Source organism: Solanum dulcamara, chromosome 5 (genome assembly GCF_947179165.1).
Source record: "Solanum dulcamara chromosome 5, daSolDulc1.2, whole genome shotgun sequence".
NCBI classification, from domain to species: domain Eukaryota; kingdom Viridiplantae; phylum Streptophyta; class Magnoliopsida; order Solanales; family Solanaceae; genus Solanum; species Solanum dulcamara.
The window spans coordinates 68,280,046-68,306,849 of record NC_077241.1 but is presented as its reverse complement, the minus strand read 5'-3'; the positions used below and the strand labels follow the sequence as shown (position 1 = coordinate 68,306,849).

The window sequence follows — 26,804 nt, the reverse complement described above, 5'->3', positions numbered from 1 at the left end:
GAATTTGTCCGCGCTCCGCACAGTTATAAAAGACGGTAAAATATCTTTTTTTTAATTAAACATTACCATTTCTTTCTCTCTATCTCTATCTATAAATATTTGATGAGTTGATATACTTTCAACAAAGTCATGACTTGATATTTTGAACCAAAACAAATATAGATTTATGACAATTAGAAACTCATATATAAGCCGATCACCGTTCAATAATCTTCATCTTATTCTTCAAGTCAACTAAAGTATGAATATAATAAACACCGGATAATAGCAACTTAAAAAGCTAATAAAATCATTAAAGTCTCTATTTAGCAAATAATTTCATGAATATGAGTATATGACAAGTAATTATTTTTGGGGTTATGATAAGAAAAAGTTGTGAAAATAATGAAAAAGATCATTAAGTTTTACATGAAATTTAAACAATGACCTTTCTCAACATTGCATATTTTGATATAATTAAAAGGGTTAAATGAGTGTTTTTTTAGTGATTTTATCATAACACATAAATGAGAAAAAAATTGAGTAAATCCCCCAAAAGGAGAAATACCATAAGATATCATAAACTTACAAATTAAAGTTTGAAGGTTATGGACATGAGAATTATGGGGGTTATGAATATTAACAAAAGTAAAAATTAAAGAGGTGTAAATCATGGATAATTATTCTTTGTAAATAAATTAAATAATAAAGAGAAAAATACCTAAAATATTATCATATTATGATTAGAAGAAAGATTTTTTTTTTATTAAGAATAGAAATTAAAGAGGGGTAAGTTATGGATAATTACTTCTTGTAAATTAGCATGTGATGAGTCTTTGTTGTAAATGTTCCTCAATTAATAAAATATTTATTTTTAATAAGTTAAGTAATTTACTTTTACAATACAATAATTAATTTAAATAAGAAAAAAAAGGCTTAAAAAAGGAGAAAAAAGATAAGTGCAAATGGAGGCCATAGAAAGGTGCCACATCACCTTGTCTATGTTTCTTCTTTGTTATATATATATATTTTTTATCTTAAAAAATTCACGTTATATTTTCTATAATATTGTACTTAATAATATAACATACACACAATAATTTATTCTTTTTATATACATCTATTATTAATTAACATGGTATACATGTGCAAAACACATACACTTAACTAGTAACTTGAAATATGTCCCGTTCTTTAATTATATACATTAACCTGAATAAATCATAAATCTCATGCAACTTTTAATCAATGTTGATAGGTATAATTAAAAAAAGAAGAAATATTTTTATGTGATTCACTTATATATGGATGTAGTTGATGTTTGTGAACACACATTAAATTTTCCATATGGAAAAGAAAAGTTTAATTTTCACTTTCAAATATTTTTATTTAATCAAATATGAAAAATAAGAAATATTTTTTTGAAACATACCAAACACACTCATAATTAGGGGTGTGCAAAAAATGAATCGACCAATAAATCAAACTAAAAAAATGCTATTGGGTTATTTGGTTAACAAATTTTTAATGATTCTATAAAAAAGATTATTGGGTTATTGATTTGATATTGATTTTTTAAACTTGAGTTAGTGGGTAAACCGATAACCCAATAAGACACTAGTAATTTACTACTTTATTCCTACACAAGTATTAATATTAGTACCTTATTGGTTACAACACGTGCCATTTAGACTTCAATTCACATTATTGTCCTAATTTTTCTATTTATGTTGTACTTGTATAGTTCATTTCATGTTAGTTATTACTATTCTATTTTATAAGCATTCAATAAAGTTATATTATTGTCTTGTCATGTCAGATTATTGGAAAAATTGTATATTATTTTATGAACATTTTCTTATTGTTTAAATCGAAAATCGAACCGTTAAAAGTAAAAAATCGATAAAAATATCTTATTGATTTGATATTAATTTAACGTATTTTAAAATTAAAATTGATAAATCAAATCAATAGTACATAAAACCAAACCAAGCTAAATCGCCGATCCACACCCCTGCCCATAGTGTATAAAATAAATTTGATTTTTAGTTAACAAAATTTACAGAAGAGGGGTGAATTGTGACTTGAACTAAAAGTAGAAGGTGTTTGGTGTAAATTGATGGTAATCATTGGACAACGCATATACAATAGGAGTACTACTACTTATATAATAAGTCAACAACAGATAGATCGTGATATATACGCGCGTTGAAAGTACGTGACCTCGTAAAAGGCGGGGAGCAACTTCCGTCCTCTTCAATTTTTTTTTAAAAAAACAAAAAACAGAGTGATCCCTCTGTGTCTAATTGCCACCACAAAACAGAGTAACAAAAAAAAAAAAGGAACACTATAACTATATTATACTCTCACACTACCAGCTGAATCATTTCTTGTTAAACAATTACAAACAAGAAAGAGAGAGAGAGAGAGAAAATAGAGTTCTTGAAATTTATTTTCCTGAGAAGAGAAAAAGGGAAGTACTGTGAATGTAACCAGAAAAAGGGGGCGGGGTTTTCACTGTATAAAATAATATTGAAAGGGAAACTCAAACATCATAATACAAAAGAAAATAAGAAGACTTACAAAATGCACATGGCTTCTTGAGTTCGGTCTCCACATATTTTATGTTTTTTCACAAATTTATATATATATATATATATATATTTTTTTTTTTTTAACTCTCACATGGTCTCCTTTTACATTCTTCATAATGGTCCAAAGGTTTTGGGTAATATTTTTATCTTTGACTGAACTCAAGAGATTCTTTCAGATCTACAGTGAAAAGGAGAATAAGGTGGGTGCTCTCTAAATTTTCATAACCAACTTTCTTTTCTTCTGGTTTTGGTTCAATAGAAAGTTGTTCAAGAATTCTTGAAAACAAAGAAAGGTGGTTAATTTTAGGCAATTTGGTTGACTTTGATATTTGTGTACGTGAAATTTGATTCATGAATCCAACACTTGGCTATTTTTTTCAAGTTTTTCTCTTATGAATTATTAATCTTTAATGTATGTCCCACCTCAATTATGTTCTTGAAATTGTATTCTTTATGTTCTTGTTGGAAGTTGCACTAAAGGGTGTGTTTTTTTATTCTCTGTTTCCACCTCGTTTCATTGCCCCAGTTGAATGCATAACTTTAAGTTGTTTTTCTCAACAATTTGATAACAGAAGAATTTTTAACTTCAAATCATTGAGATATTTTTTTTTTTGCTTCTGTTGTAATAATAAAAGACTGGCAAAGGGAAAAGATTCTTGGGGATGATGTGATCAGTTTTCACATATCATAGTTGGATCTTAAAAAAAAGTGGCCTTCTAAATGCTTGTTGAAATCTCTGAGAGATTCAGCTTTAAGTTGTAGTGGCATTTTGACCAACAATTTGGTTTTATCTGTTGTATGTATCGTATTGATTATGTGTATATTCATCCAATAGGGATCAATACACTCATCTTTCTTGATCATTTTGTTTGCAGACTTTGTTAAGCAGTTGAGCTAAAGGATCTCGAATGGTTACGTGTGTATAGAAGGGATATTTCGTTCTCCTTATTGAAAATTCGATTCAGTTAAGCTCAGATGCGAGAATTGTATCTTGAGAGCTAAGTTAAGCAATAGTTTGACTTTGTGGTTGTATGTAACATAGAATAAGTCGAATATGGTTTGTGAGATGGAAAATGATCAAGCAGAGGACATGGAGATGGAAGTAGAAGTACTTTCGTCGATGTGGCCTGAAGATATGAATGAAGCTGGAAAACAATTCAATATAGATTGGCCAGGAGAAGATCAAGATATGTTGGAGGAGGTTAATATCAATGAGGATACGACCATAGTTGATTTTAAGCGCCTTGTGGAACTTACTAATTATAGCGAAAAAGGGTCATCTCAGTTGGCTTACTTGGTGAAAAATTGGGAATATAAACAGGAAAATGCTGTAAGGCTACTTAGAGAAGAGCTTGACAATCTTAGCAAGCAACAACAAGAATCAGAGCTCAAGAAATTGGAGATATTGGAGAAGTATCAATTCGAGGAAGAAAGATATGGGGGTGATAAACGTCCAATCTCTATATTGGATGAAGAATTGAAGAGATACATATTCCAAGAGGCTCCTAGGAAAAGGAATGATGTGAAAATTCAAGATAAACTAGAAATAGATGCTGAGTATGACAGCATAAAATACTGGAAGCAGAGAGCTAAACATTTGGACAAGTTGTTGGAAGCAAGTGTTCAACGGGAGCAAATACTAATTGAGAAATTGCAGGAAAGCATAGAAAACCTTGAAAGACAGTCCTCTCCAGTGGAAGAATTATCCCAGATTCTGAAAAGAGCAGATAATTTCTTACACTTTGTCCTCCAGAATGCACCCGTTGTTATCGGCCACCAGGTCAGTTTTCTCTTAGAATGATTTGATGAGTATTCATATTACCTAAATTGGAAGTGCTCCCAATTTCTTGTAGATGTTACATTGTTGTATCCTCATATTTTACAAAATTCCAACTGATTTATTTTCTCTTCTTACTTTTTGTTTCTTCAGTCTTAGTACAAACATTGGAAAAATCAAGTAATTGCACCATAGTCAACTACCTAATTTGGTTAAGTGGTATAAACCATTGTACAAACACTTTTTCTATACTACTAACAACTACCAGTTACCACCGCGAATCTCCAACCAATCGAAATTATGCTTGTATGGCGGGCTTCTTTGCATGATCTTTTAGGTTCAACTTAAGCCAGATAAGGGAGTAATGAAAAATATCCTAGTCAAAACGTCTTGTAGTGTTTGTTTGCATCAGTTGCAAGTGTGAGAAAGTCCTGTCTTCCAGCATAGTCCAATTGGTATCAGTAGAAAATTCAAGCTACACGGAGTTTGCGTTGAAGAGCAGTCTAACTCCCATTCCTCAATTATTATAAGAGACAAAAGTTTGATCAGATATTTCCACATACCTCAATGATCTGATAAGTTTTTCTGCTTTTATATTAGAAGCAATTGGGATGATGAAATTTTCATTATACTTATTCCCCCAACCCCGCTTCCTAGATACAACCGTCCTCATTTGTAAACAGATGTCGGATCATTTCCAAATCTTCTTTAACCTCTATGTAATTTTCCGTCAACTATTTTAAAGGCATACTATTTATTGACATCATATGTTTGGAAGAAACTAAGTGTTCTGATATTCTTTTGTGGCAGGACAATGAGTTACGCTATCGTTTTATCTACAATCATTTCCCAAGTCTGCGTGAAGAGGTATATAAACCTTAATATGTTTTATAACTTCTCCTTCAAAATATGAGGTTGCTCAAACTTCTCTTGGAGTGGAATCAGTTTCTTTCTATAATCCATCAGTTCACTTTGATGAAATTTCTTTTGACATTTAGATTCTGGTATGTTTTTATCTCAATCATACTTATCTTTCAGGACATCATCGGCAAAACAGATGTAGAGATTTTTACTGGTGCTGGTGTAAAGGAATCTCAAGACTTCAAAAGAGAGGTTTTGGAAAGGGGAATACCGGCAAAGAGGGAAATTACATTTGACACGGGATTATTTGGGTCAAAGACTTTTCTAATATATGTTGAACCTGTGTTCAGTAAGGCAGGAGAGACAATTGGTGTAAATTATATGGGAATGGAGATAACTGATCAGGTGAGTTGGATTCTTTACCATCAACTCTATATTCTTCACCGGTTACTCTCGTTGGTATTCAGCAGTAATTTTTCCAAGGATGTTTGAGTTCTGTTGTTCAAAACATCAGTTTAAAGACTGATACCATGTTATATACTCTCTCTGCATTGTCTTGCTAATTCTTTGAGCTCTATCATCAATGTATTTTTGGTGAATGATTCATGGAAGCTCAGTAGCAATGTTACGGTCAAATTGCAGGTAAGGAAAAGAGAAAAAATCGCAAAGCTGCGAGAAGAGATAGCTGTACAGAAGGCCAAGGAGACTGAACTTAACAAAACTATTCACATAACAGGTTCCACTACATATTATAGGCTTTATGCACATATGTGAAGTCAGCTGCTGGAAGAATAAACATCACTAAGGTTATATACTTCATTTGTTGCAGAGGAAACAATGCGAGCGAAACAAATGCTTGCAACCATGTCTCATGAGATTAGATCTCCTTTGTCAGGAGTTGTCAGCATGACCGAGATTCTTTCTACCACAAAACTGGACAAGGAACAGCGTCAGCTTGTGAATGTAATGTTGTCTTCAGGAGATTTGGTTCTTCAACTAATAAATGACATCCTTGACCTTTCCAAAGTCGAATCAGGTTTAATTTCATCCTCTTCTCTTTTGCGTTGCAGTATTTGCTAAAAAATATTTGATGCGATCTCCTAGATGTTTGTATTTGGATGTTTCTACAAATCGTGTAGATCTACTTTTAACTCTGTCTATCTAAGGAATGAATTTCATGAGTTTTTCATTTGCACACTCGGCTGGGACAGTTAGAGACAGCTAGCTCTAAGATCTTTTTCGCAGTTCCCCTTTAATAAGTTGTACTCATTGGTTTTTCTGAGAAATCTTTGGAAGGACAGAGTTCAATAGAATAATAACTCGAGAATATAGTTCAATCCCAAGTGACCTTTCTCTGTTATATTTTCTTTTCTATGTGTAGAAGTAATCGGACAAGAGGTGTGTTGCAAACTTAAGAAATTGTTTTTTCAGTTTAGATTTCCTTTTGGATTAGCCAATTACTCTCTGGAATTTTCTATAAACAACATGTAGTGATTTTGTTTCTGTCTTAGCAGTAATTAACTACAAACATGATTTTGTTTTTTTGTCTTGGCAGTAACTAACTACATATACTTTGATTAACTGGATTGTCCTGAAAAAAAGTTTTTGTCTGATTCTTGTTCAGGAGTAATGAAGTTGGAAGCCACAAAATTCCGACCAAGGGAGGTTGTAAAGCATGTCTTGCAAACTGCTGCAGCATCACTACAGAAAATATTAACATTGGAAGGCCACATTGCTGAAGATGTTCCCATTGAGGTAAGATTTCTCATGAATTACTTACATTGATGGTAACCTCGCCCCATCGTTTGACCCTAATTATAAGAACATGACAACAATAATCCGATTTCATCTGTATTCTTTTTTCCCATACCAAGACCAACCTTACTGTCATTCACTGATGAGCATTCAATTGAAGAGGAAACTTTTAAATTACTCTCTATTATTCCTTCAAGTATGCAAGTGAGATGAGTGCTACGGAAGAGGTTGAAAATTTGGGAAAATTTTATACTTCCTCCGTCCCATTTTATGTGGCACCAACTTGGCACAGTGTTTAAGAAAAAAAGGAAGACTTTTGAAATTTGTGGTCTAAACAATACTTAGATATTTGTGTGGCTATAAATCATTTCATTAAGTGTAAGTAACTACATATATAATTTTGTAGTTTATCTTGTATGAGCTTCCTACTGAAGAGTTTTCCTTAAATCAGGTTGTCGGGGATGTATTAAGAATTCGCCAGATTCTCACAAACTTGATCAGGTATGAAAATCTTTTGGCGGCTGAAGGCATCTATGGTGCTATCTTTCATGCTAGTAATGCTTGTTAGTCAAAACATCTACTGCATATTCCGATTTCTTCTTTAGTGTTGCTTGCATTTTCCGCAAACGAGAGATGTCTCCACAATGGAAATGAAATGAAATGTGTACATACTCCTGTTGCTTGAGCATGCCAAATTTTGGCATCCTTTTGTTTCATAGTACTGTACCAGATAGTTATTTTTTTTCCCTTGGGTCATAAAAGCACTTTAAAAGCTATGCTTGTCAATCGAGTAGGTGATTTTGGATTAGCTCCTGGGATTTTGGGGTGTTTTACTCTATTTCAAACAGTAGAATTTTCCACCATTTTTGCTCGTGCTAGTGCCCCCAGAAATTCTTGGATTTCTTGCAATATGAGATTGAATGCCATAACTCTTATTTGTAATTTACCTTTTATTGGTGCTGTTGGGAAATCTGCATAGAAAGGATCGCATACTTGGTCACCTGATGCTTACTTTCTCCAACTTCTTGCTGCAAATTCCCCATAAATAACTGTATTGAAGACATAGGAAATTTGAGTAGTTTTCTTATGTTATGTTATGCAGCAATGCTATAAAATTTACTCATGAAGGAAAGGTTGGTATAAAGCTGTATGTGGTTCCCGAGCCATGTCCTGATGTGAAACAAGGATCCCATAAGAGGATGGCTTCTGATCATTCAAAGGTTTTAGCGAAGATATGTAAGGAAGATAAGTGTACATCACCATCTCACAACGCCCTTGATCGTAAAGGCTCCGGTGGATGCAAAGATACCGATGATGCAAATGAGAGATTGATGCAGAATGGGGAGGGCAACTATTCAGAACAAAATGGAGCTTCAATAGAAGATGAAGTGGATGATCCTAATGAACAGGAAACAGCTGTGTGGATACGTTGTGATGTTTATGACACTGGGATTGGAATACCAGGTACTTCTAACAAACTCAGCCTTTCTTGCTCAAGTCCATTGACATATTAATGATGCCATGACCTGGTTGCTGATCCATAAATTTCATGGATACCTTTGACCTTATTTTGTATAAAGTTTATGTTTAATGCATTGAAAGCGTAAAGAATGTTCAAAATATTATGTTAAAGTAACTTTCCACATGAAGCCTGATATGATAACTTGGAAAATAGAGCAATAGCTTGCTATAACCAGTTAAGTTGCACTGATGGTGTAAAACTTTACACTTGTCAATTAATATGACATAAAACTCTTTTAAATCTTTAGCTTTTTTAATTGTTTTTTATGGTTCTATTGTCGCTAAGCCAGTTTTACCTTGATTAACAGAAAATGCTATACCCACACTATTCAATAAATATATGCAAGTCGGAGCAGATACTGCTCGGAAGTATGGTGGGACAGGACTAGGATTGGCAATTTGCAAACAACTGGTAATTTTCAAAACCTTCTAAATTCCATTTTGTTTTAACTTTGTTTTTGAACGGAAGTTCAAAGATCTAAATATGTTCCATTGAGAAAATTTTGGAGAAATGCAAAGGATGCTGTTCTACTAGGATATTCTTGACAAGCCTTCCATCATTTGAGGTTACTGCATCCTAGTTATGATTGGGTCTTGTCAAGACGATCCAAAGCTATGTAGTCTTCAAATGTAGGATGACGAACCTAGTAGGACGACCCAATCCTTTTCAAATGTAGGACGCTGAACCCAAGGGCCCAGTCATATTCTTTTGAAAGTTCATTAAGCCTTTAGAGTTCTCAGAAAGGATGAATGCAGAGAAATTGAAGTGTGTTCTCAATAATGAGATAAAGCACTGGAGAAAGAGTCTAATGATAGGATAAATCAGTTCATATTCATGTTGATATCCTTTGATCATTTGACTTTTATGGATTTTTGGCCATAATATTACTTGTGAAAAGATGCCTTTACTTCACAATATAGTGGCAAATTGAGAAGTTACATTCCTCCTATTGAGTCATGGGGTCTTTTTTCTTAGCAAGCATCATTTTATGGTCCACAAGTATTGCCACATTTGAGTGCAACTCAAATTTTAGCAGAACAATTTTCACTTATACTGAAATGGCTTTTGCAGAACTGTCTATGATATTAGTACTTACCTTGACCCCTCACATTCTAATTGAACAGGCTGAGCTTATGGGAGGTCATATGACTGTATCCAGCAAAGAGCACCATGGATCTACCTTTACATTTATCCTACCTTACAAGGTTTCACCTGTATGTGATAGTTCGGATGATAATGAAGAACTCTCGGAAATGGACAATCATGATACTTGTTCCGAAGGAAATGATGATGATATGAATTCTGGTTTTTTCCAATTCCAACCGCGCACTTTAGGTTCTCTGTTTTCTTCTCATAATTCTGGAAGAGCCACAAAACTTTCACCAAATGGTTTTGGGTACAACACTTTGAATAAGACTAATGGATTTCAAGTGAACACCCATTCTTTCCCTTTAGATAGCAATACACCAAAAGAGACAGGTTCAGTAGAAGATGCATGTTCAGTAGCTGATGCTGTTGAGACATCTTCTGATCCTGAATCTTCCTTCAAACACACCCGAAATTCTGGCAATCCAAGCACGTCTGGTAGAGACCAAAAGATTAACGGTGTTTTGGATCATACCCCTTGTTTATCTTCCTCTAATTCCGTAACTACAAACAGTGATCAAAGTGAAATTACAGAGAAAATAGAAAAAAGTCAGATACATGAACAAGCTGATAGAAGTTCTGAGTGTTCTTCTGGCAATGCTGCAAAAAATTCACAATCATCTTCGAAACCCAAGATCCTTCTAGTAGAAGACAACAAAATACTTGTGATGGTAACACGGTCGATGATGAAGCAGTTGGGTCATGACATAGATATAGTGAATAATGGAGTAGAAGCTTTGCGAGCAGTTCAACACAACAGATATGACCTCATTTTAATGGTACGTTAACTGAACATTTGGTTTTCTTTCTCTGAAGATTTTGTATGTGGTATGGTGTCTTATAACTCAATGTCCTACACATTCATGATTATCTCCAGAATTTAGACGTTGTGGTTCTGATATGTATATCTAACTCTTGTTTCCTGCACATATAAATAGACTTTGACCTCAAAATATTAAGTTCTACTGAAGTCACGAACGCATGGCTGAATCCACCACTGCTCTGTTATACAGTTAATTAATGAGGGTCCTTGAACATTTAAATAACAGAAGGTTAAGAGTAGGAACTTTCCTCATCTTTTGGTCCATAAGTAGAGGTTAGATCTTAATCAATCCAGTCTCCAGATAATAAATGTAGCATGATAGGATTATTCACTTTCTAGTCCATTGTTCGCATGATGACATATACCAATAACTTAGTAGAATATTTACTTGCTCTCAGGCTCTACCTAGGCTTACATTTTGTATCAGATATTAGTCAGGGAGGAATTCATGCTAACTTGTGCTGGTAATTATTTTATTTGTGCAGGATGTATGCATGCCAGTCATGGATGGACTTCAAACTACGAGATTGATACGATCATATGAGGAATCTGGAAACTGGGATGCAGCAAAAGATGCTGGCATTGATGAAGAGGTGTCTCCTTCAAATTCCTCACAGGGAAGTGATGAATCCTACATGAAGCGGATTCCTATAATTGCAGTAAGAACCTACACTTTATAAATGCCTAATTGCTTGTGCTTTACGCCCTCTATAGTTCCACATTATCTCTTGCTTGTTCCATTTTACAGTATCATTCTTACAGTTCAGAAAAATATCTATAAATTGTGATCGAGTTGGCTTCATTTGGAAAATCAGGCTATTGAATCCTAAGTTCTAAGATATTGAAGTCTAGCCTCGTTTGTCATGCAACCTTTTTTCCCATCAATGTTCTGCTGCAGCTAACAGATGAAACTCGTTTACATTATTGCAGATGACAGCCAATGCATTATCAGAAAGTGCAGAAGAGTGTTATGCAAATGGTATGGACTCTTTTGTATCAAAGCCAGTAACACTCCAAAAATTAAAAGAGAGTCTACAACAGTATCTACCATGACATCTTTCCTTGTAAATGTATGCACCTGTACAGGAATAGAAAAAGAAAAAAAAAACCAAAAAAAAAGAATGTGTTAGGAAATTTTGTACTCAAGTTGCTGTGCTGCTAGTGTCTTGTTCAGAATGATGTACATTAATAGTCTGCCTTCTGTTCCTCTACTAGTCCTCATAGCAGCAGCAAATCACATATCTGAAACTGATGTATCTGGACTTACCAAAAATGGAGAGGTTTTTTTATGAGTTCCATTGAAGAGGAAAAAGTCATGAGAATCATTATGTATAGCTGTGGCCTGTGTAACATGTTTCTAATTCACTTGCTCCTTTTACTATCCCGACTTGCTTGGGATTGAATCATTGTTATTATTCTCCCTCCACTCCACAAAACTAAAGAAAGGGTGTCACGATTCAAATCGGGCCATGAGTGGCACCCACACTAACCCTACGATGGGAAAACAATTACTACAATCCAACCAAGCAATACTAATAAAAGATAGACATTTAAAGATGTGGAAACAGGTTTAAATAATAGTTTTAAACTGAGTTCCCATAAACTCAGGAAAATAACCAAACAAACATAAACATGCGGAAGTTAACCCCTAGAACGTGAAAGTCATTGTACCAAAACTTCTAACTAAAAGGTCTAAGATAAGGGGATGCAACCCCGAAACAATAAACATAAAATCAGTCTGAATGAAATAGTCTAAGACTGAAAGGAAAGAACTAAAACTGAAAAGAATCTACGGTAGCCTGAAAGAACTGACTCATCCTTGAACTCTGCTCATCAACAATCTTCTAGTTAAAGTCTGTCAGTAGCCACCTGAAGATGTTCTGTACTTAACAAAGAAAGAGCAAGTGCAGTATCAGTACACACAACAACAGTTTACTGGTAAGATCACACGGTCATTTCAATAAATGAGACATATACAGGTAACCAAAGCATAGTAAATCACACATTTACAGAATACATTGTCCAATTATCAGTTCATGATCAAATTCATAATTTAATCCCCCATCCATTACCGGATTACCCCAGAGCTCACTTGACTCGAATTTCATCCAAGTCTGGCCTAAGCTCGAAATTTTCAAGTTACTATTCAGAAGTTTTCTGGCCAAACTCCTCCCCGATTGGCTTATCCATAACGAAGGAAACATGTCGTTACAAAGGAAAAATTATGCACTATTTCTGTTGAGAGAAAATAATTACGCCTCGTAGCTCAACATAAAATATTATATCTGGCTTAGCCCTTTTATATACTATTATACCCTTTTATACAAGATTGACAAATTATATATAATGCCCCCACCCCGATATAATGTTGTATAATATTATATATTGGGCTATGGAGTGTAATATTTTGTGTTGGACGATATATTTTTGAAAATTTCATTGTTTCCAATCTGTTAATTACTTTTGTTCATGCTGATAATGAAAAACTTATAAATTCCAATTTATCTCCTTAAACTTTTGTTGTTAGACTAACAAGGACCCTTTCACTTCTTGAAACATTTTAGAATAATGACGCATTTACGACTTACCGAGGACATGACCTTAGATAGGAGGGTGTGGAGGACACACATTAGGGTAGAGGGCTAGCACATAGTGGCATTTCTCCCCCTTATCCGTAGGCGTATTAATGCACTATGATTCCTTGTACTTTGATTTATGGTATTTATGCTACTATCTAATAATACCTACTGCTTTTTGTGCTTTGATTATTTCGTTATCTATGTATCTACTTTTAATATCCTTGTCTGACCTTTTTTTTTATGCTTTTATGCTTCTATTGAGCCGAGGGTCTTTCGAAAACAGCCGTTCTACATTGGTAGGAGTCAGGTCTGCGTACACTTTACCCTCCCCAGACCCTACGATGTGGGATTTCACTGGGTTGTTGTTGTTGTTGTTTCTTTTTTAACTTTTCAAGATAGTCTAATATTGGAAAGACATAATTACAGTTATATACAAGCAAGAATATATGAAACTCAAATTGAAAGTACATGGAGAAATATGTGACAAAAACTCATTAGCAGTCTGGGGAGCTATTAAAAAGGTGTTATCCCTCTCAATATGTAAGAGAATGGTAGAAGAAAACAGGAAGATGATAAAATATCTATATATTATTCATGTATATCCATGTGTATAATAGTGTATAACCACGTATATCATTGTTACACTTGTAAAAAAGACAGCACATTTATTTCCATGTATATCCTCATGTATAATAATGATAATGTATATCATTGACACTTGTAATAAACCATGGTTCCCACTCCATGTTCTGAAAAAGATTTATTATCCAGAAAAAAAAATGGAGTCTTTATCTGAAGAAATGTGTTGAGAAAGGTGCAGGTGTACACAACCTTCCAACGAGATAGTGATTTTTCAACTCTTTCCTATACATATTTTTTCTATTCATTATCAACCGTGATTTCCAAAAATCACTAAAAGTAAGAGGAAAAATCAACTTAAAGAAGAAGAGAAAAGAATGAGATTTCAACCTAAAAAGGGTTTATAGAACGTTTATAATGAGACACAGATTTTAGAGAGAGATTGAAAGAAATTTGGAGAAAAACATTAGTGCAGAGAAAACAGAAAAATATCTGAAGGACGTTTACATATAGAAAATATTTACTCTATGTAGCAACTGTACTGTGTATTAAAAGTGAATTATATATATAATATCTATGTATTATAAATGTATTAAAATGTATTATACTTACTTTGGTAAAAAAACTTATCTATGTATTAAAAATGAATTATACATGTAATATAAATGTATTACATTATGTATAAAAGTAATTTTGCATGCAATATAGATGTATTATAAGTGTCTTAAAATGTATTAGGCTTGTTTTGGTAAAACAAATAATTACATTATGTATTAAAAATGAATTATACCTACAATATAAATGTATTAAAATTATATAGTTATAAATAATAAATATTTTTTAAATATTGTATATTTAGTAAATTTCCCAATTTTTAAAATTTGGTGTATACATTACACTATATATTGTTATACACTATTATACATTACATATATATCCTTATATACTATTATATAGAGATAATGTATATATAATCTTCTCTAATCTCTAATAGAAATGCACGTGGTTTGCACTTTTACTCCAACAAATAATTTTTTTTTGCTGCAATAATACAACTATTGTTATATTATAATATTTATCAGTAATACTAAATATATTTACTTATAAACATCACTTTATATAAATACCGCTAAATATTTTTCTGATAATATAAAAGGAATATCTATTGCCATAAAATATCCCGTTTATTATAGTGTTTGCATAATATATTAGAACCAATACCTAATGATTGATCCAACTATAATTGTATGCTGGCTTAATGTTGCTGTCTCATCATTATATAGAACTTTAAACCCAATGCATTTTGAAGTCACCTCTTAGGCAAAATGCTATAAGTACAAGGCATACACATCTAGCTACAAATTCCTATATACATCTACGTGGTGTCTTGCTTCTCTATAATAATTATTTTGTTGTAAAGTGTTTTTTTCGTTTTAAAATGATTGTCACTTTAGCTTATTATATGCCTATTCAGAATATAGATAAATATAAGGTGTAATTTATTTATTAGATACTTTTTAAATATTGAGCACTGCTAAAGAGAAGTAGCTCTTTAACGTAAGGATATAGTTAAAAATAATTATTATTTCAATAGATTAAATTAAAAACAAATTGACAGATATAATATATGTAGAATCTACATATCATATGTGCATGGTTGTGTATATAACTTATATATATCGATAAGAAAAAATTACGCGAATAAGCAAACATATATAAGTTAATTAGTGACCGTACCTATAATTTAGCTAATTTACAATTCACCATTAACATCGAGCGTTAATTACAGTTTGAGTTTGTATAATTCGCACGTTTGTATAATTTAAAATTTGCATAATATATTTTGTATAACTTTTGTATAATGTAATTTTATTTAATATAATTTGTATAATTGTTTAAAGTTCAGATGCTTGTGTTTGTATAAATTCGTTATTTCGAGTTTATACAAAAACAACTCAATTATACAAACTCACCCGCGAATTATACAAACAGTGGCGGAGCCAGAATTTGTAGTAATAAGGTTCAAAATCTGAAAAAGTAGATATATGAACTAGCCGAAGAGAATTCGACATCTACTATATATATAAAAAAATTTATTTTAACCATGTATAAATAGAATAATTTTTCACTGAATCGCTCCTGGATACAAACCCCACGAATTATACAAACGAGACAGCTTAAACTATAGCTATAGCCTGTAAATCTACAAACTTTAGCTAAGAAACATAATTAATATACTTATAATAGTTATTTATAAAATTTCCTCAAAAAATAAACAGTTAAGTTTATCCGATTATTTGCGTGAATAGCCCAATTTATTTGTTTGGCTAAAGGGACATTACTCATTAAGAGGGAGGGAGAAGTAAGTACTCCATAATGAGCACTTCATTTAATGCTTCAAATTAAATTCAGAGCATTTAACTGCCAACAAGTTTAAACTTTACTCTCTTTATTCCAAAATAATTAACAATTTCCAAAATAATTAAATTGTTAGAAGTATTTTAAAGCCTTTAGATAGAAGAATCAGTTCTTCAATCTCTCTTGCTCCAACAACAACGAAGCATATCGATTCTTCATTAGTCTTCAGAGTTTCAGGATGTTCCTCTTTCAAATATTGCGATAAATTTCTTTCCAGTTTTCTTCAACTTTTGAATTTTACAACTGATATATATATATAGGGCCGATGTCACTATTATTCTGTCTAATTTTCTTCCCCAATTTTATGGTTGAACTCCTGCCCAAAATAAATAAGCATTTGTTCCCGGAAATTCAAATCCCTAAATTCAATGTTAGCACAGGTTTAAATTTTATAGTAGATTTTGAGACGAAACTATGTTTCAAGGACCTTTTTTGTGGAATCAGTGATGTCTTGTTAATTGATCTGTTGCATTCTTTACTAAAAAAAAAAATTCAAGTCTAAAGAACCAATTCAGATTTTATAAGTGCAGGGACCTCAATTTTTTATTATAATAGTATCTTGCTATTTGTGCACAATTCAATTATATGATCTATTAACCTTTTAACATCAGTTCTTAATTACTAATCTTTCATTAACAACTAACTTTCATTGTTTGTGACTGCTGACTACCGACTCATTCTCTCCGCTAATAGCTCTCTTCGCTCATTCTTGAAGCTCTCCTTTCCGACCCATTTAGTGAGATTTAAGTTTTGGCATGCAAATTGATTTGGGAGAAACAGAGCTTTTCATCTTGTACTCTTTCGGAATTTTGATTTCGTCAAGTTTTGGGTTGCGAATCTACTGATTTAAGCTTTGATTTTGAATGCACCCCATCTGTTCCATAAATTGTCTAAGAGGAAAAGAAGCGTTTTGGTAAGCCGACGTGAACCAGGTTCATTTCAACTGGAGTTGTTACCTCCGGTTTCCATATCTATTCTTTGTTTATACACTTATAGTTACAATTTGCTGACTTTAGACCTTTGAATAATTTATTAGTTCATACGCGTTTTCGTGGCTTTGGGTAGTGATGGTGGACTAGAGTCATGTTCTCGCTCAGGGACGGGGACAGGGACGAGGGTAAGGAGGGGCAAGTGGGTTAAATGAGCGTCTAGACTGAGAGTAGGTTCTTGGAACATTGGGACGTTAACGGGAAAATCCATAGAGCTAGTTAAGATTCTAAAGAAGAGGAAAATTAATATAGCTTGTGTCCAAGAGACCAAATGGGTAGGTTTTAAAGCTAAGGAGGTAGACGAGTATAAGCTTTGGTTCTCTGGTAGATCGAAATATAGGAATGGGGTAGGCATTTTAGTAGACAATGATTTAAGGGATCAGGTGGTGGAGGTTAGGAGAGTCACTGATAGGATGATGTCGATTAAGGTGGTCATTGAAGGGACCACATTGAACATTATTAGTGGTTATGCGCCGCAAGCGGGCTTAGGCGAGGAGGATAAGCGGCGCTTTTAGGAGGATTTGGACGAGTTAGTGGGAGGCATACCTCCTACTGAGAAGCTTTTTGTGGGAGAGAATTTCAATGGGCACATCGGGTCTATTTCGGAAGGGTATGATGATGTGCATGGAGGCTTTGGCTTCAGGGATAGAAATGGAGGAGGAGTTTCACTTTTGAATTTTGCAAAAGCTTTTGGGTTGGTGATAGTCAATTCGAGTTTCCCAAAGAAGGAGGACCACTTGGTAACCTTCCGTAGTTCGGTGGCTAAGACTCAGATAGATTTTGTACTCCTTAGGAAGGATGATAAAGGTCTGTGCAAAGACTGTAAGGTCATTCCGATCGACAACCTTACAGCCTGACATAAGCTCTTGGTGATGGATTTAGGGATCAAGATGACGAGGAAGAAGAGGGTCGGGGAGGACCGACCTAGGATCAGATGAGAGAGTTTGACCACAGCCAGTGCCCTGGAGATGGGAGAGAAATTGAAGGATATGGGGGCCTGAGATAGTAGTAGGGATGCGAACAATATGTGGGTTAGGACAACTAGTTGTATTAGGGTTGTAGCAAGGAAAGTGTTGGGAGTCTCGACAGGTAGTCGTAGTCGGCATCGAGGGGACTGGTGGTGGAATGGAAAAATGCAAGGAAAGGTGGAAGCAAAGAAGATGACGTATGTGAAGTTGATAGAAAGCAAGGATGAGGTGGAGAAGTGGACGAATAGGAAACTTTATAAGATAGCGAGGAAGGAGGCGAAATTGGTGGTTTCAACGGCAAAAACAACAACTTTTGAACGCCTTTATGTTAAACTAAAAGAGAAAGGTGGGGATAGGAAATTGTTCAGGCTAGCCAGGGTGAGGGAGAAAAGGGCACGCGATGTGGGTCAAGTGAAGTGCATTAAGGATAAGCATGGAAAAATATTGGTAGAGACCTTATTAAACAGAGATGGCAGTCATACTTCCATAAACTCTTGAATGAAAAAAGGGACAGAAAGATTATGTTGGGAGATTTAGAACATATAGGGAGGCGTCACGATTTTGGGTATTTCAGGAGTATTACATTGGAGGAGGTTAAAGGTGTGGTTCGTAGGTTGCGTTAGGGAAGAGCGACCGGACCTGACGAGATTCCTGGGGAATTTTGGAAGAACGCGAGCTCGGTAGGTTTGGAGTGGCTGACTAAGTTATTTAATGTCATCTTTAAGACGACAACGATGCCCGAAGAATGGAGGTCGAGCGTAATGATCCCTCTATACAAAAACAAAGGGGATATCCAGAGCTGCAATAATTATAGAGGTATCAAGCTTCTAAGCCATACTATGAAAGTTTGGGAAAGAGTGGCGGAGATGAGGGTTAGGAGAGGCGTGTCTATTTCAGAGAACCAGTTCGAATTTATGCTGAGACGATCTACAGAAGCCATCCATCTTATGAAGAGACTGGTGTAGCAGTATAGGGAGAGGAAGAGGAACTTGCATATGGTATTTATCGACCTAGAAAAGGCTTACGATAAAGTCCCACGAGAGATACTATGGAGATGTCTGGAGGCTAAAGGTGTACCTGTGGCATACATTAGGGTGATCAAGGACATGTATGAGGGTGCCAAAACCAGGGTAAGGACAGTAGGAGGGGACTCAAAGCACTTCCCTGTCGGGATGTGGTTGCATCAAGGATCAACTCTCAGTCCATTTTTATTTGCCTTGGTGATAGATGGATTGACGCGACAAATTCAAGGTGAGGTGCCATGGTGTATGCTTTTCGCGGACGACATAGTCCTGATCGATGAGACTCGTAGTGGAGTTAACGCTAAGCTGGAGGATTGGAGACATACCTTGGAGTCTAAAGGGTTTAAACTGAGTAGAATCAAGACAGAGTACTTAGAGTGCAAATTCAGTGAGACACCTTAGGAAGTTGGCGCAGAAGTTAGGCTTGGTGACCAGGCCATCCAAAAGAAAAGTAGTTTCAAGTACCTTGGGTCATGAGGTCTAGCATGCAAAGCAGCGGGGAGATTGACAATGATGTCACACACCGTATTGGGGCAGGGTGGATAAAATGGAGGCTCGCTTCCGGTGTGCTATGTGACAAGAAGGTGCCACCACAACTTAAGGGCAAGTTCTACAAAGTGGTGGTTAGACCGACTATGTTATATGGGGCGGAGTGTTGGCTTGTTAAGGTCTCTCTCATTCAAAAGATAAAAGTTGCCGAGATGAGAATGTTGAGATGGATGTGTGGGCATACCAGGAGCGACAGGATTAGAAATGAGGCTATTCGGAACAAGGTAGGAGTGACCTCGGTTGAAGACAAGATGCGGGAAATGCGACTGAGATGGTTTGGGCATGTGAAGAGGAGAGACACAGATGCCCCAGTGCAGAGGTGTGAGAGGTTGGCCATGGATGGTTTCAGGAGAGGTAGGGGTAGGCCGAAGAAATATTGGGGAGAGGTGATTAGATGGGACATGGCGCAATTATAGCTTACTGAGGACATGACCCTAGATAGGAGGGTGTGGAGGACCCACATTAGGGTAGAAGGCTAGTACATAGTCTCGTTAATCCTCCTTATTAGTAGGCGCATTAGTGCACTATAATTTCTTGTGCTCTGCTTTCTGTTATTATCTATTACTTTCTGTACTTTCATTACTCTATTTTATCCCTATCGTTCTCGTTATTTGCTTTCTCATATATGCCTTATCTAACCTCTTTTATGCTTTTATTGAGCCGAGAGTCTTTCGGAAACAGCCGTCCTACCTTGGTATGAGTCAGATTTGCGTACACTTTACCCTCCCCATTCTCCACGTTGTTGGATTTCACTGGGTTGTTGTTGTATTAACCTTTTAACTATTAAGTTGTGTCTAATTTCGTTTTAGAGGTAGACCTATTCTTCTTTACTTCAATTTAAAGAAGAGATAATCTTTTGTTTATTTACTTCGTGGGAGATTTGATCATCCATGGATAGTCTTATTTTTATTTTTCTTCATGATTTTAGGTAGTGGAACGGGTGAAAGAATTATTTAAGCATTACTCAGTCAAGAGGAGTCATTTTGCAATGTTGTATAAGATTATGTGGTGAGAAAAATTAACTTTTCATTTTGCAGAATAAAGATGGGTAATCATAACACCTTATGTAACTCCAAAGTTAGGGTAAGGTCTGTGTACACACTAGCTTACCAATACCCTACTTGTGGAGTGGGGTCTTACACGAGTTATAATATTATTGTTGTAAAGATGGGTGCATATTTATTTTTGATAGGACCCAATTTATATATTTGATATAATGAGGTTTACTTATAATGCTTTCTAACTCTTGAAAGGAAAGATCACCATGTGATGTCAAAGGTCCGAAAATGAAGACTTAGTATGGAAGCTTTTGAATGCTTACAACAAGAAGCAGTTTCGCTTCCTGTAATGTGGTTTTTTCTAGATTGATATTATCTCTAACAATACTGGTCATACTAAGTTATAAAAGGGGCTTTCTTTTTCTCTCCTCATTCGTTAAACTGACAGGAAAGTGGATTATGCAGACAAAGATTCTGAGAGGCGTTTATGAGGTCATGATGACGACGACGACGATAAAGGGCAGGTAATAATAGTACTACAAATTTCTCTTACTCTCCCTGAAAAAATTTTAATTTTGAGGCATTTTCCTCATGCCTGCACAGTTGTATCATCTTTGATACAATAAAAAGTATCTATGAATTAATAAATGTCTGCAACATAAACATAGTAAGTTAATACTTTTGCAATATTTTTAGTAAGGTATATTAAATATGAAATGAAGCAACGGCTAGCATGCTAAGCTAAAATTGTTGGGGGGAGGAAGCACCACAACTAAAGTTTGATATGATGAAAATAATGAAAATAAATTGGACACGAGAATTTTACGTGGAAACCCCTCTAAATGATAGAAGGGAAAAACCACGGGGTAGAAGGATCTCACTATTTTAATATGGAGTACACAACTTTCAAATACAAGGAGAAAACAACAATTAACACTTCTCTCTTGTAAAAGGAACAACTACTAAAGAGGACACTCAAGACTACAATATTTATCTTGGTGTATAACTCTCTTTGTATTCTTACTCTCTCTTTCTGGGATGGGATAAATGAGGGCAAGAGGTCTTCTATTTATAGGAAACTAGAAACGCGTAAAATCCGCGTATTGAACCTCCCTTTTTGACTACGCATTCAAAACGCGTTTTGTTCCTTTTTTGACTACGCGTTCAAAACGCATTTTGTTGAGTACGCGTTCAAAACGCGTTTTGACTATCTTGCATTCTCCCACTTGAAGATTTAATTGAGAATCAATTAAGTCTTCACACCATCCTTTCTACCCAATTACTGCAATGTTACGTTTCTGCTAGGCCAATAGAAGATCGACACCATATAAACTTGTTACTGTTGATCGGTTTTGTAAACATATCTGCTAGGTTGTCATTAGTATGAATTTTCTGAATATTCACACTTCCTTCTTCCACCTTCTCACGAATAAAGTGATACTGAACTCGTATGTGCTTTGTCCTTGAATGAAATGCCGGATTCTTTGCAAGGTGCAAAGCGCTCTGACTGTCACAAAACAGAGCAATCTTCTCTTGTTTGTGCCCGAGCTCCTCCAGTAACATCTGCATCCATATTGCTTCTTTGCTAGCTTGTGTAGCTGCTACATATTCTGCTTCCGTCGTAGATGTAGCCACGATAGATTGCAGTTTTGAAACCCAACTTACAGCTCCTCCAGCAAGAGTAAACACATAACCTGTGGTGGACTTGCTTTTATCAAGATCACCTGCATAATCTGAATCAACATAACCTTTAACAGTAAAGTCTGATCCTCTATAATACATTGCAACATCTGAGGTACCCTAGATATATCTCAAGATCCTCTTAACAGTATTCCAATGCTCTCTACCAGGATTAGCCATGTATCGACTAATCACTCCCACTGCTTGTGCAATGTCAGGTCTTGTACATACCATGGCGAACATTAAACTTCCCACTGCTGATGCATATGGTACTCGAGACATCTCCATCCTCTCCGCTTCATTGCTAGGACACATACTTGAGAATAACTTGAAATTAATAGGAAGTGGGGTAGAAATTGACTTACAGTCTTGCATCTTGAAGCGTCTCAAGATTTTCTTCAAGTAGTTCTTTTGAGAAAGCCAAATCTTCCTATTATTTCTGTCTCGGTGAATTTGCATCCCTAGAATCTTGTTTGCTGGTCCCAAGTCCTTCATTTCAAACTCCCTAGCCAACTGTGCCTTTAATTTTGTAAGACGATCTTTGTTGGGGCCTGCTACCAACATGTCGTCAACATACAACAGCAAAATAACAAAATCTTCATCACCAAATCTCTTGTAATAAACACAAGGATCTGAACTATGTCTGTTGTATCCAAGGCTTATAATGAAGGAATCAAATCTCTTATACCAACATCTCGGCGCCTGTTTGAGACCGTATAGAGATTTGTTCAACCTGCAAACCAAGTTCTCTTTTCCCTGTTCTTCAAAACCTTCTGGTTGGAGCATATAAATTTCTTCTTCAAGTTCCTCCATGAAGAAATGCAGTTTTGACATGTAACTGCTCCAAGTACAAGTCAAATGTAGCACACATCGCCAGGACCACTCGAATTGTTGTGAGTCGAACCACCAGAGAAAATATCTCATTAAAGTCTATACCTTCTTTCTGAGCGAATCCTTTCACCACCAATCTTGCACGATATTTCTCCACTTGATCATTACTATTGCGTTTGACCTTATAGACCCATTTGTTTCTAGTGGCCTTCCTTCCTTGTGGTAATTGAACAAGATACCATGTTTTATTTTTCTGAAGAGCTTCAATTATTTCTGCATTGCTGCCATCCACAGAGATAATTCTTGGCCTTTCATAGCCTCTTAAAAAGTTAAAGGCTCTCCATCTTCTATTAATAGACAGTATGCAATATTGTCCTCCATAGAATAATCTGAGTGCCAAGCTGGTTCTCTTCTCTCCCTAGTTGACCGTCGAACTTGTGAAGTTTCGATCTCAGCTTGCTCTTGTTCTTCGTGCTCTGGTGCTGCTTCAGAAGAAACTGGAACTTCTTCTATTTCTTCAACTTCAACTGTAGTAGTCTCTGATTTTTCTTTTAAAGTGCTATTTTCTTTTGCTTGTATCTTGTTTTCAACAAATACAACATCCCTGCTGATTACCACCTTGCGGGCTGTGGGATCCCACAGGCGATACCCTTTGACTCCATCAGCATACCCTAAGAAAATGCATTCCCTGGATTTTGGATCCAACTTTGATTTTTCTTGGGTGTTGTACATAACATAAGCAGGACTTTCGAATATATGTAAGCGAGAATAATCAGCTGGTTTTCCTGTCCACATCTCCATTGGTGTTTTCAGATCAATTGCAGTTGATGGTGACCGATTGATCACATAACAGGCGGTTTTGACTGCTTCTGCCCAGAATGGTTTTTCCAACCCTGCAGTTGCCAACATAGCTCTTGTCTGTTCCAACAAGGTTCTGTTCATCCGCTCTGCTACTCCATTTTGTTGTGGAGTATATGCCACCGTGAACTGTCGTTTAATACCTTCTTGTTTACAGAAGTTATTAAATTCATCACCAGTGTATTCTCCTCCATTATCTGTCCTCAAACACTTGATCTTTTTCTCAGATTCAAGTTCCACCCGCGCTTTGAATTCTTTGAAAACTGGAAAAACATCTGCCTTCCTCTTGATTGGATACACCCAACTTCTTCTGGAGTAATTGTCGATAAATGACACAAAATATTTCGCTCCTCCTAGAGACTCCATCGGTGCTTGCCAGACATCAGAGTTGACCAGATCAAGTATTTCCTTGCTTTTAGCAGAGGAACTGCTAAACTTCAGTCTATTTTGCTTGCTGGTAACACAATGCTCACAAAAGGGTAGTGAAACCTTTTTGATCCCTGGAAGAAGTTTTTGCTCAGCAAGAATCTTCAAACCTCGTTCCGACATATGGCCAAGTTTACGATGCCACATCATCGTTGATTCTTCAAATGAACTTGCTGACGCGGTTGATGCTTCTCCTTCTTGGTGTGTTTCACCTTTAAGCACATATAGATTTGCCGCAAGTTTTTCCGCTTTCATCACTACAAGCGCTCCTTTGGATATTCTCATGACTCCACCATGAGTCTTATACGAACATCCATTATCATCTAGTTGTCCTAAAGACAATAGATTCTTCTTCAAGTCTTTTACATGTCATACCTCCTGGATGGTGCGAACCGTGCCATCATACATCTTTATTTTGATGGACCCAATACCAATAACATCCAAAGCATGATCGTTTCCCATGAACACAGACCCTCTTGAGATAGGATTATATTGATGGAACCATTCTCTCCTGGAAGTCATGTGCCATGTTGCTCCTGTGTCCATGATCCAGACATCAGTGAAACGTTTTCTGCCTTCATTATTTGATATTGCCTCACTACATAAAATATCGCCATCATCCGAGGTACATGCAACATTCCCTTGAGCATTTGATGGCTCAGGGTTTTCACTCTTCTTCTTGAACCGATAATCTTTTTTGAAGTGCCCTTTCTTGCCACAGTTGTAGCACTTGATATTCTTCTTACTTCTTGATTGAGATCTGCCATGATTGTGACTCCCACTGGGGCCACATTCCGTTGGTCTTCCTCTCACCATCATCAAAGCTTCAGCTTGCTGCGAACTTGCTTGTCTGTCTTCCTTATTTTTGCGCCTATTTTCTTCTTCCAAGACAGCGGCTGCAATTTCATCGAAAACTAGACTGTCTGTATTATTCGTCAGGTTGATGATGAGTTGATCATACGAGTCAGGCAGACTTTGAAGTAGAAGCTCCGCACGTTCAGTCCCCTCTATTTTGCATGTCAAACTTTGTTGTACTCGACATTGTTATTTGCTTCACACCCTTCTAGATCATTTCTGAATATTTTTGCGAACAATCGTGACAAACTGTACCGTCATCGAAATTTACTATTCACGTGAATAGTACTGTTCACCAAATTTACTATTCACAAATAGTACCTTCGCATAAAACAGACAGAATAACCGAGGGCTCTGATACCACTGTTGAGGGGAGGAAGCACCACAACTAAAGTTTGATATGATGAAAATAATGAAAATAAATTGGACACGAGAATTTTACGTGGAAACCCCTCTAAATGATAGAAGGGAAAAACCACGGGGTAGAAGGATCTCACTATTTTAATATGGAGTACACAACTTTCAAATACAAGGAGAAAACAACAATTAACACTTCTCTCTTGTAAAAGGAACAACTACTAAAGAGGACACTCAAGACTACAATATTTATCTTGGTGTATAACTCTCTTTGTATTCTTACTCTCTCTTTCTGGGATGGGATAAATGAGGGCAAGAGGTCTTCTATTTATAGGAAACTAGAAACGCGTAAAATCCGCGTATTGAACCTCCCTTTTTGACTACGCATTCAAAACGCGTTTTGTTCCTTTTTTGACTACGCGTTCAAAACGCATTTTGTTGAGTACGCGTTCAAAACGCGTTTTGACTATCTTGCAAAAATCAATCTCTTGAGATTATGCTAATAGGGAGAGAGCTCAAAAACTAAGATTTTAGCTCACGTTTTGTTATTGATGTCAAGTCTTAGGCAAATAAATCCTTCATAAAACATCCCATGCAGGTTGTGATAGTTAGTAGATAACATAATGAAGTTGTCTTAGTAGAAATATGACCTGTTTTACTTCTCTATCGTGGTAGTTAGTATATAATATAGTGAAATTGTCTTAGTAAAATATTTACTTTTTAACTTTGTTACAAATTCTGAATTATCTGTTTCACTAATGCTTCTAAGTGTTGACTCTTCTGTTGGAATTGTTACTTTTTCAACCTTAGCACAAATGTAACTGTTTGTCCTTTGTTATTTTTTAAATATTCTTCTGCCTATATTTTCTTTACTGTTTATAGTGCAGTAAATGATTGTCAAGAGTAATGCAAGAAAAGGAACAAAGAAAAATTTTTGCTATAAAATTATATGAAAATTTTTGCTGGCCTATATTAATTTTGATTCCTCACGTAGAGCTGCTCAGCCCAGACTCTTCAACTTGACACTGTGAACTTGTTAAATATTCGGCATCTCCAAAAATAATATACAATATTTACGTATATCTCTGAGAAAGAAAAAATGATATTGCAAGACATATTGTTGGGTATGTGCTTAAAACAAAGTGATTTGGACCATTGTTCAAATTTAGATGCTGGTGATTTAATAGAAAATGTGAGTTTGGAGGCTTGCTCATTATGGAAGAACTCTATAAGAAACT

At 35.4% G+C, this 26,804-nt stretch overlaps 1 protein-coding gene across 1 annotated transcript; it reads left to right on the top strand.

Moving 5' to 3' along the window:
* The first annotated feature begins 2,699 nt into the window (after positions 1-2,699).
* LOC129889471 (histidine kinase 5) lies at positions 2,700-11,755 on the top strand. The gene is made up of 13 exons (XM_055964772.1): positions 2,700-2,773; positions 3,449-4,353; positions 5,161-5,217; positions 5,389-5,616; positions 5,854-5,947; positions 6,041-6,247; positions 6,836-6,966; positions 7,418-7,467; positions 8,069-8,430; positions 8,796-8,899; positions 9,613-10,413; positions 10,943-11,116; positions 11,388-11,755. The coding sequence occupies exons 2-13, from the start codon at positions 3,628-3,630 to the stop codon at positions 11,508-11,510; spliced, it is 3,057 nt and encodes a 1,018-aa protein (XP_055820747.1). The 5' UTR covers positions 2,700-2,773; positions 3,449-3,627; the 3' UTR covers positions 11,511-11,755.
* The last annotated feature ends 15,049 nt before the right edge of the window (positions 11,756-26,804 follow it).

Coding starts and splice junctions, on each gene's coding strand:
- LOC129889471 (XM_055964772.1), top strand. CDS start 3,628: ATGGTTTGTGAGATGGAAAATGATCAAGCAGAGGACATGGAGATGGAA. Junction 4,354..5,160: donor CCGTTGTTATCGGCCACCAG/GTCAGTTTTCTC, acceptor CTTTTGTGGCAG/GACAATGAGTTACGCTATCG. Junction 6,967..7,417: donor CTGAAGATGTTCCCATTGAG/GTAAGATTTCTC, acceptor TCCTTAAATCAG/GTTGTCGGGGATGTATTAAG.